Below are 11,023 nucleotides of genomic sequence, written 5' to 3'. Positions count from 1 at the left end.
GTATGTAAATATGTATTATATTTAAAATAATATAGATTTTTTTATTGAGTTTATAATAAATATTATAAAGTTTTTATTTTAATTTTTTATAAAACATAATAAAAAATATTCCGTTTAAGGACCATTAATAATTTTGTAATCTATATTATAATAGGGTTTTCTTAGTCTAATTTAAAAAGTTTAAGGCTGGCTAAAATTGATTTTAAACGAGCTGGGTAATTCATTTTGCCAGCTCTAATATATAAGATAGAATCAAAAGAATTAAAGTACAAACAAAATTAATAAATAAAATGTTCATAAGGTGTGCTTTTAAATAAATATATGTAAATTTTCTATTTTTAATACCTATTTTACCTATCAATAAAAAATAACGGATATTTTGATGGTTTGAAATGGAAAAAATATGGAAACAGAAAACTTGAGTTGGATACATAATGAATGTGGTCAAGGTGTTGGCTTTATTCATGAGTTTGGTATTGTTGCATGTTTGGGAAAAGGAATGCAAAACTAAATCTAAGTTTTCGAACTTTTCACTTTTTTCGGTCTAGTTTGACTTTTTAATTCTACTCATTGCCGCTACAAGTGTCCGCGTCATGTTGATACGTGCATAGTGCATATAATTTTGCTCAAATATATATTATGTTTTGATTATTATAAATTAATAAAAAAATAATATTCAATGTTTTTATTGTATAAAAAAATTATATTATGATTCAATAAAGATATATCATTTCGCCGTGTCATACAAGTATTTTAAAATTTTTAGTTTGTTTTGTTAGGATGAATGATGATCAATTGATTGACAATAAAATAAATTTACACCGTAAATATATTATCCATTTCTTCAAATAATATTTTAAATTAAGATATAAAAACATATTATTTAAAAACAAACTTATTAAAATAAATAAAAAATAATTTGTGATTTTTCCTCAAAATGTCACGCATTGCCTTATATATCCGGGCAATGGAAACAAAATAACAAACTTGCAAAATTAAAGTAACGATTCCGGTATGAAATTTCAGATTCATCGAACCAAGACGTAATTGCTTTCTTTAATTTAGTGTCACTCAATTATTCTATTAATGGCTTTCAAATCTTTCACAATAAATATACAAATTTCTTCACCGACTCACGAGCACCATCGATTGTGGAGCGAATTGAAAACGAAGCTGAAACTGTTTCATGTGCGTATCTCTCATTTCATTTCCTCTTTCATGTGTTGTTTATTCATTTCTTTGATTCATTATTTTGCTTCGTTGAAAATGTTGATAGGTTTAGATGGGAATCTTCCACTATCAATGGTTTGCATGAGAAGCATAGGAAAAAGAGAGGTTAGTTTTCATTCAGTCTATTAGTTAGGTTTTTGACTTTATTCTTTTTTTAAAGTTGAATTGTTTTTTTAATTGGTTTTAGTGGTTCTTGGTTGTTTGGAAAAGTTCAAATTTGGGTTCCGTTTGTTTGTTTCTTTTTGAAATGAAAAGTGCAATTTGTGTTTCTTGTGTGTATAGTATAGTGCTTTTGTAAAGTGTGGATTTTGAAAAGCAAATGCTGTGGCACCACGTTAATGATAATCTTTGATACTATATTTTAATGGATGGTATACATTGAGCATATGTTTCATTATGCGATGGTTATACTCTTGAGTTTTAGTAAAGTGTATCTTTGATTTCACTTTTAAATTTTAATATGATTAGAATTGATTTTGACATGAATGAGTGTATGTTTGGTTTTATGGTTGGAGCACTTAGAATTGATTCTGAGTGTGTATAATTGATTTTGACATGTTTGGTTGCTCTCGAGTATAATTGATTTTGCTTTTCAGAATTGATTTTATTTGAAGATAGAATTTGTAGTTTTTTAGTCTAAACGTGATTATTATGTTAAACTGAAATTTATTGTTCAATTGACTTTTGCAAGAATGTATCACTTTACTTTTAAGTCACTTTTAGCGAGAGTCAATTCACTTAGAATCAATTTTTTTCACTACAAAACTATACACACGCCGAGTGTTCTGAGTAGAATTCAGTTTCTTCTTAATTCATTCTAACTTGAAACCTAGAGTTTAGAACTTTTGCCTATGCAGTTGATTTTTCACATAGAATTTGTTGTTCAACTCCATTTTACATGAATGTATATCATAAACATAAATCAATTTTGCAAAATCAAATTTTATTACGGTTAAACAAAAAAAACACACTAAGCCTCTGTTTGTTTTCAAGTTCGATGTCAAATAAAACGCACGCATTATTGAAGCTACAATTACTTGCTTTGGAGAAATCACGTCAATTGAGCTTTGGGACACGAGAATGGATGAGATAATGCTTAACCAAACGTATACTAAGTGTATAACTTCTAGTACACCATGATTTTAGCGTTTTTCAAACATGCTAGTAATGGTTTTCTTATTGAGCATTGCTATTGGTCGATCAAGCAAGATTGTTGTTCTTGTTTTTATTTTTTGGTCAAACAACATTATTAAGGTTTAACTCAAACAAGTTAGCTCTGTGGCACCTCACTATGTTTGGAGAGGGTGAATATGTACATGGTACTCTTAAGTGAGAGGTCCTTAGTTGAAATCTTGTGAAGAACAAATTCGAATACTGTGAAAAAGAACCGTTTTTTTATGCAAATGTTAAGTTAATAGTAATCTTGCTTAAAACTTCTTCTAATTCCATTTATAGACGGATTTAACTGCTACAATTACTCGACAAGAATATTTCGAAGGAGTAAACTTGTAGATGGATATTCATAAAGAAAATAGAACGACATTAAGGTATAATAATCTGATTCATTTTTAACTTTTTTACGTGATTGACGTACGTAATGTAGAAGCTGGAATGTTATTTCGAAGAAACAACATAAACCGCATGGCACTTACATTATTACACTTGTTTTTCATTGATGTATTGGTGTTTCACATTTGAAGCCATTAAACTGTTATACCAGTTAGATTGGTATTCCGAGACATAAACATACGATTTTGTAAAACTTGTTATCAATAGGCTTAAAGTGTCAATGTTAACGTATGTGTATCCTTAGAATTACTTATTATGTATGTACACTTTCGGAGGAAGTTTGTGTTAACTAAGTTAATAAAAATACACACTGTACTTACAAGATACATGCACATCATCAGATATGAAATTTCACTATCAACTTCCTCATATTTCAATTGAGTTTTTCTTTTGATTAAATCAGCCTCCAAATTTGGCATGAGAATCCAAGACATTGTCAGTGAAATTGTTACTACTAGTGACATAAACCAAAGTTCAACTTTTCTTTGTTTTCACTTTTTTGACTTCTTTATTATTGATTAAGCAAAACAATTACAACTTGTCTTATGATTTAATAATTTAATATAATAATAGTAGTAGTAGCAAAATTTTCCTGCTGCTAAATAACTTTTGCTCCTTATCACACTATATATATCCTCTTAATCCTAAGCATTCTTCAATATGAAGTAAACAATTGGATTTCTACATGAGAACCTTAATTTCTAAGTCTTCCATAAGCTGTTAGTCACGGTTTAACACTAACCTGCTAATTATTTATTTAAAATTTCTAACTATTCATGACAGTGATGTTTGTGATTTGCGTTCGTGCTTATTTTGCTACATTTTATTCTTTCAGCCAGCACCAACTTTTGACTTGAGTTATATAAAGCAAAGTAGCTTCTCAACAAGTCTTGAAAGTTCTGACCAGTTAGTTACACTCTTCTGTGAGCTTCCCATCCCTTTCATTCAGGTTGGTTTTATGTTTCTGAATTATTTCTTAGTTGGTAAAATCTCTTCCCATCCCTTTCATACGGTGCATGCTTATGTACCTTATTTTGTTCTTCAATTTTGTGTTATGCACCATAGCTGTATGTAGCATGGTGCACTCAACTGTGAAGCTCTAGCAATTATAGAAGTGTATATAGCCTATTGGAGCCTGATCGGAATGCAATATAAGCTAAATTCGTCTTATATCTATGCGGTGTTAGTTCAGTAGTAAAAGTTTTGCTATGTAACATCAAGGGATAGAGTTCAAATCCCCTCAGAGACAATTGTAAAATTGTCATCAGTATCACTTTAATTAATAATGATGATAATACTGCTGTTAAACTATTTTACTTTTAGTGGGTAATAGATGTAAGTTTTTAATGTGAATTACAGTGAAAGCCGGTGTTGAGGTCCTCAATGAGTCATCCAGCTGATGAAAATGTTGAAACAAAAGAGATGGATAGCAGAAGTTTGTCTTCAAATGGACAGGAACCATACGTGCACAAGGTTGGAATTCCTCCAAAACAAAGCTTCTTCAAGGAATTCCTATACACCGTAAAAGAAACATTCTTCTCAGACGATCCTCTACGGCCTTTCAAGGATCAGACAAAGTCCCGGAAGTTCGTTTTGGGAATTGAAGCTATATTCCCCATACTTGGTTGGGGAAGAACTTATAACCTCCAAAAATTTAAAGGGGATCTTATTGCCGGTTTAACTATTGCAAGTCTCTGCATTCCTCAGGTAAATTTACTTCAAAATGTTGATTTTGATCTTTCAGAAAACTATGAGATTGTAATCGATTACTTGCCCGCTGCCTTTTTTTTTAATGTTTTGGTATTTGGCTTGAGAACAGGACATCGGATACTCAAAGCTTGCTAATCTGTCTCCACAATATGGACTTTGTAAGATTTTTGTTTCTCATCACCAGATCAAGTTTTTTTATCTGTTTTTCTTTGGATTTAAGACTGAGAGTTTGTTCTATTCTTTATAGACTCCAGCTTTGTACCACCACTGATTTATGCGGTTATGGGTAGTTCACGAGATATTGCAATAGGACCAGTGGCGGTGATTTCTCTCTTGTTAGGGACTTTACTTCAGAATGAGATTGATCCTAAAACAAATCCTACAGAGTATAGAAGACTCGCTTTTACTGCCACATTTTTTGCTGGGATTACGCAGGCAACTCTTGGCATTTTTAGGTATGACATATTGATTCCAAGGGAATTTACACTTGATATTTTCTAGCATATAGGAGACACTGAACACTGAACACTGAACACGTCACTGATGCCGGTAATACTTTAAGAAAATGAAAGTGATTGAGTGTAACCATCAATGATGGTGTGTCAGACACTAGACCCACCTTTAATCTGAAGGGCCGGTGCTACATAGCTAGTGTTGATGCCCTATAGATGTGCTACCAATCTCTTATGCTGACGACATTTCAATTGGGTGGATTTTTCGATCAGGTTAGGATTTTTGATTGATTTTCTATCACATGCTGCAATTGTTGGTTTTATGGGAGGAGCGGCCATCACAATTGCTCTTCAACAACTTAAGGGATTCCTTGGGATTGAAAAGTTCACAAGGAAAACCGATGTAATCTCTGTGATGCATTCAGTATTCTCATCAGCCCATCATGGGGTATGCTTTCCCTTTCTTTCTCTATACTTGTACACAAAAATCAATAATCGTATTTTAAGGTTTGTGTCTGGGTGTGAAATCTCTAAAGCTGATTAATATCTAACATTTTGCAGTGGAATTGGCAAACTATATTAATTGGAGCTACCTTTCTTTGTTTTCTTCTGTTTGCTAAGCATATTGTAAGTACTCTTATCCATTTTACAGTACATTTCTTTGACAGATTGTTGAGATTGTAAAATTTTTTTAATCATAATATGATATGTTGTGGATCAGGGAAAGAAGGGCCCAAAATACTTCTGGGTGCCGGCAATTGCTCCATTGATATCTGTTGTACTCTCAACTTTTTTTGTTTTCATAACCCGAGCAGACAAGCATGGTGTTGCGATTGTAAGTATATATAACCCTTCTCTTATTCTGAACATTGCATATAATAGTTGTATTCAGTTTTCGTAAAAGTATCTACTTGCATAAGTAGTTGGGAAGCTATATAAAAAAGCTTATGGAAAAAGTTTATGAAATGTCCCTAAGCTGTTTTCAACTTATTTTTATAAACACTTCAAGATAGCTTATGAAAGTAGCTTCGTATATTAAAATATTTTGACTTTACTGTATGTTTTGGTACATAAATAAGTTATACATAATTATTTTTATAATAAACGCTTAATTAATTGTTTATCCTAAGTAGTAAAAGTTTTTGTCTATTGATGTGTGTAGGTAAACCATATAGAGAAAGGGATCAATCCTTCATCTGTGAAGGAAATTTATTTTACCGGCGATTACCTTGCAAAAGGGGTTAGAATTGGGATTGTGGCTGGCATGATAGCTTTGACTGTAAGCAAACTTTGAGATTTTTTGTTCATTCAGAATATTTTACTATATACTTGTGCTGTTACGATAAACTGTTACATTTTGGTTACAGGAAGCCATAGCAATTGGAAGAACATTTGCTTCTATGAAGGACTATCAGGTGGATGGAAACAAAGAAATGGTAGCATTAGGAGCTATGAATGTTGTTGGTTCAATGACTTCCTGTTATGTAGCAACTGGTAAGATTGAGAAAGTGTTAAAACATATCCGATAATCTGTAACATAAATTCTAACCGACATTAAAAGTTCATTTTAATACTTTATACTATGAACCAGTGAGGGGCTTATTACCCTTTTCTAGCTGCTGATATACTTTTTCTTGCTATTATCAGGTTCTTTCTCTCGGTCAGCAGTAAATTACATGTCTGGCTGCGAAACTGCAGTCTCTAATATTGTCATGTCCGTTGTCGTGTTCTTAACCCTTCAATTCATCACACCTCTTTTCAAATACACTCCAAATGCCATTCTTGCTTCAATTATCATTTGTGCCGTCATCAACCTTGTAGACTATAAGGCAGCAATTTTGATATGGAAAATTGATAAATTTGACTTTGTTGCTTGCATGGGAGCATTTTTTGGGGTCGTTTTTGCCTCGGTCGAGATAGGACTTTTGATTGCTGTAAGCAGCAAGACTAAGTTATCTTATTATTCTCTCAACTAATTTTAAATTTAGTTTTTGATTGTTATTACATAATGTGGCAGGTTTCCATATCCTTTGCAAAGATCCTATTGCAAGTCACGAGGCCCCGAACGGCGATTCTGGGGAAGATCCCTAGGACAACTGTCTATAGAAACATCCAGCAATATCCAGAGGCCACAAGTGTTCCTGGTGTATTGATTATAAGAGTTGATTCTGCAATATATTTTTCCAACTCAAATTATGTTAAAGAAAGGTAACAATGTTAAGCCTTGTTTTATGTTCTAGTTCTACAGAACATAAATTTGAAGAATTGTATTTGTAATTAAAAATTATTCTACAGAATCAGTTAGTGTTTCACTCTTCTCATGTAGACAACTATTATAAAATGTTAATTTTCCTTTCTTTTTTTGGTAATATCAAAACCTATTTCTAACACCAAATCGGACAATTCTGTTGCAGGATATTAAGATGGTTGATGGATGAAGAAGAAAGAGTGAAAAGAGAGTACCAAACACGAATCCAGTTTTTGATAGTCGAGATGTCACGTGAGTCTCTATATTCTTCCTTTCTCCTCAACAACTCATCTAGACACATAATTATTTATCATTTATGCTTAAACTCAATTTTTTCCAGCTGTTACTGATATTGATACCAGTGGCATCCATGCCCTGGAAGAGTTATTTAGAAGTCTTCAAAAGAGAGAAGTTCAGGTAACCAAACTATGATATTGTTTAGATAAATAGCGTGCGCTTGCAGCATAAACATTGAATAAGTCTATATATTAACTAAAAATATACCTCATTTTTGAGCAGCTTGTTCTGGCGAATCCCGGTCCATTAGTAATAGACAAACTCCACACGTCGAATTTTGCGAATTTTCTTGGTGAAGACAAGATCTTCCTCACTGTTGCAGAGGCTGTTGCATACTGTTCTCCAAAGCTAGCTGAAGAACCTTGATTGAAAAATGTAATAGGAAAATGTGATAAAGAAATGAAGTAAGGATAGAGAGAAGTTCTTACATGTTAGCCCTTTTTGTTGGGTAGTGTTATGTTAGCTGACACACGTTTCATTACATTTTTATCACTGTCTTCTTTTAATTGAGGTTTATATAGTTGTTAATCCACGTTAATTTCACTTGTTAGGATATAGTGGGTTAAAAATGTAGGTATATTATTATGAATTAAAATAAAGAAATAAAAGAACTTAGTTAATTGTTACAAATTATTCAAGCTTTATCTCTAGCATTAAAATTCAAAATATAAGAATAGAGATATAATTAAAATTAAGAAATTAACCTAAAACAAAAAATAAATAAATGATCAAGAATAATTTTAGGTATTTTATCTGATTATATTCGTTTGATTGCGATTTCGCGGGACGAGGTTAATGTATGAATATGGCCGCAAAAGAAGCCACGTTCCGTTTTTGAAAAAAAGTATGGCACGTTTTTTAACGTAAACGTACAACATGAAAATATGAAAAAATTTAAAATTGTAAAATCTCGTTGCACATACGTACATAGCGTAGCATATGATTTTTTAATACCTAGCTTTGTCTTTTTTATTACTATAATTTTATCTTCTATTTTGACATTATTTTCTTTCTTTTCTTTTGAGAACCTGATTCTCTGCTGAAAATATCTGATGTATTCATCTTAGTTTGGTTTTAGTAATACATATTTAAATATCTTTTTTTAAGAAGTGATCAAACTTAACATAGTTTTATTTTTAATAATTTTTTGTATAAATTGTTTTATAAAAATTTTAAGAAACTAAAAATCCATTTCATTAATATCTATTTGATAATAAAATAAACTATTGTGATAAAATATCAAATAGTTTTAAAACTCTATTAAATTTAGTATACTTGATTACTCAATGACAAATCTCTTTTTAAATTAAAAAATTATTGAAGAAAAAAAAAGAAAATTGGGAAATATAAACCTAACACAAAAAGATAAATAAATAAATAAACACAAATAAAACTATCTCGTTTTTTTTTTCTTTGAGCGATATAGTTGAAATTCCTTTTATGATATATATATATATATATATATATATATATATATATATATATATATATATATATATATATATATATATATATATATATATATATATACTTCAAGAATAAAAAATACGCATATAGGGAAATTTATTACATTGTTGTTCCTTTGTTGTTTTCTTGTCTGGATTCTTTGGAGAATCCATATATAAAACATCAACAACTTGGAATGGAACCCTCAGAGAAGCAAGAACCTCAGTTTCACGATGTACCTCAAAAAAGACTTTTGATTCCCTAAATTATTAATCTACTAAATCTACTAAACAACCCAATGTATGTTCTTCGTTTATTCTATTTGTATCATCTACTATTATTTTTTATAAAACATAATCCAAAATATGGTATTTCTCCATAAAAGTTAGATCATTTCTTGGTAGTTCATCTACTTTTGATGTAGTGACCTTTTTGGGTTGTTGATTGGACTTTAGAGCATAAAGTGTTTTTTGTGTTATCTTTTCGTTTCTCAAACATTATTTTGTGCACGGGAATTATCTAATAAATGAACCATAGCATGACAAAAAGGATAAGAATACCTCTTAGTGTTATTTTCTTCATCTAAGGCCAAAGAGATAAGAATACCTCTTCTGATTGAAACAAAGAACTTGTGATCTCCGATATTCAAGGGAAGGTTAAGTATTCTAATCCAACATTGTACATTAGAATTTTTAATCAAATTTGAATTAAGTTTGGTGTGTGGATCTATGTGCTTGCAGATACAATAAAGAAGTGATCTAAGATGGTAAAGTTTACGGATAACAAGATCCAAGCCAACTAGTAGCTGCTTAGTTTTGTAGATGGCAACACCTGAAGTTAAGCAGCTGCTATAGATGACTCAAGCAGTCAAAGGTGTACAAGATGATTGATCAAGTTATCCTCTTGGATCAATCTATTCTCTTAAAGATCAAGACATTTGTTTAAAGTCAACATTATAGTCTAACAACTATCAAGTGAAGACTTAGGTTTCAAGAATCATTGGTGGTTTAACCTTTCAAACTCTCAGATGACGATAATCAACATGAAGACATATCAAGTCTCAGCATAGTTCTTGTGTGATACTAAAGATAATGATGCCAAGACCTGAAGCTTCAAAGTTGTGAAAAAGAGAAAATGTGAAAGCTCGTCTAGTCGTGTATGTTTGAGTGACCAATGTATTGTAAAGACACAAGGGCATTTATGAAAATTTTATGGCTAAATCACACAAACAAAAACTCTTGAGAAGCCTTTCATATTATAATAATATCACCAAAATTTTTTTACGAGGCCTAGCCCGTTGATTAGAGGAGTGTTGAATTGATTAAGAGACTTTTTCTAACTATTTAATTGATTAAATCTTTTGCCTAATCGATTAAATGATAATTAATTGAGTATATAATCGATTGAGACAATCTCTTAATGAATGGTAACGACTTTATATTAAAACCTTCCATTGATGGCCATATAAATAAATTATTTTGGCCTCCTAATCAATTAGCCTAATTGATTAGAGCATTCATTTGTCCCATGGATTGGTTCCAAATTTATACCACACATTGACCTATAAATAAAGAGCTTTTCTATCACTTTTTTACATAAAAAAAAACATAAAAACCTCACTTTTCATTTCTCTCATCACCTCTATAAATATCATATTTCTCACATATTTTAGTCATAATGCTTCGAGAATGTTCTTTAATCTAAGTGAGGATATTTGTTCTTGTATAGGATAAAATTGTAAATTTACCAAGAGTCAAGTTTTATCTCATGTAAATAAGTATCCATAAGAATTAGTTGTTTGATTGCAAGCTAAACCAGGCAAAAGCTCTTGTATTTTTTTGGGGACTATCTTAAGAAGTATTCGTTTTGTTTGTGAGCTTAGCCTTGGAGAAAAAGCTCTCTTTTGGTTCGTGAAGACTCGTCAGTGAAAACCTTCCCAACATTCTTGAGCTCATCCTGATTAAAAGCTTTATCTATTCGAGACCAACCCGATTAAAATCTCTCTTGGTTTCTGAGTTCACCCTGGTGTAAAAACTCAATAGGTTCGAGATCAGTCAGGTAAAAATCTCGA

At 31.1% G+C, this 11,023-nt stretch overlaps 1 protein-coding gene across 3 annotated transcripts; it reads left to right on the top strand.

Annotated features, from left to right (window-relative positions):
* Positions 1 to 1,029: 1,029 nt before the first annotated feature.
* Positions 1,030 to 8,136, top strand: LOC127118809 (sulfate transporter 1.3). 3 transcript variants are annotated; one of them, XM_051049062.1, is made up of 16 exons: positions 1,030 to 1,188; positions 1,277 to 1,335; positions 3,635 to 3,748; positions 4,159 to 4,506; positions 4,619 to 4,667; positions 4,757 to 4,964; positions 5,235 to 5,409; positions 5,523 to 5,588; positions 5,683 to 5,796; positions 6,124 to 6,240; positions 6,329 to 6,455; positions 6,609 to 6,895; positions 6,979 to 7,169; positions 7,376 to 7,461; positions 7,550 to 7,626; positions 7,729 to 8,136. In XM_051049062.1, exons 4-16 carry the CDS (start codon positions 4,183 to 4,185, stop codon positions 7,870 to 7,872), a joined length of 1,965 nt encoding a protein of 654 aa, XP_050905019.1. In that variant the 5' UTR covers positions 1,030 to 1,188; positions 1,277 to 1,335; positions 3,635 to 3,748; positions 4,159 to 4,182; the 3' UTR covers positions 7,873 to 8,136. The 3 variants fall into 3 exon arrangements, with proteins under 3 accessions (XP_050905019.1, XP_050905018.1, XP_050905020.1); XM_051049061.1 differs by lacking the exons at positions 1,030 to 1,188; positions 1,277 to 1,335 and adding an exon at positions 3,382 to 3,518; XM_051049063.1 differs by lacking the exons at positions 1,030 to 1,188; positions 1,277 to 1,335 and adding an exon at positions 3,408 to 3,528.
* The last annotated feature ends 2,887 nt before the right edge of the window (positions 8,137 to 11,023 follow it).

The sequence above is a fragment of the Lathyrus oleraceus genome, chromosome 2 (genome assembly GCF_024323335.1).
Source record: "Lathyrus oleraceus cultivar Zhongwan6 chromosome 2, CAAS_Psat_ZW6_1.0, whole genome shotgun sequence".
In the NCBI taxonomy this organism is placed as follows: Eukaryota; Viridiplantae; Streptophyta; class Magnoliopsida; order Fabales; family Fabaceae; genus Lathyrus; species Lathyrus oleraceus.
The sequence above is the reverse complement of the archived record's forward strand: the minus strand, read 5'-3'. Positions and strand labels throughout refer to the sequence as shown.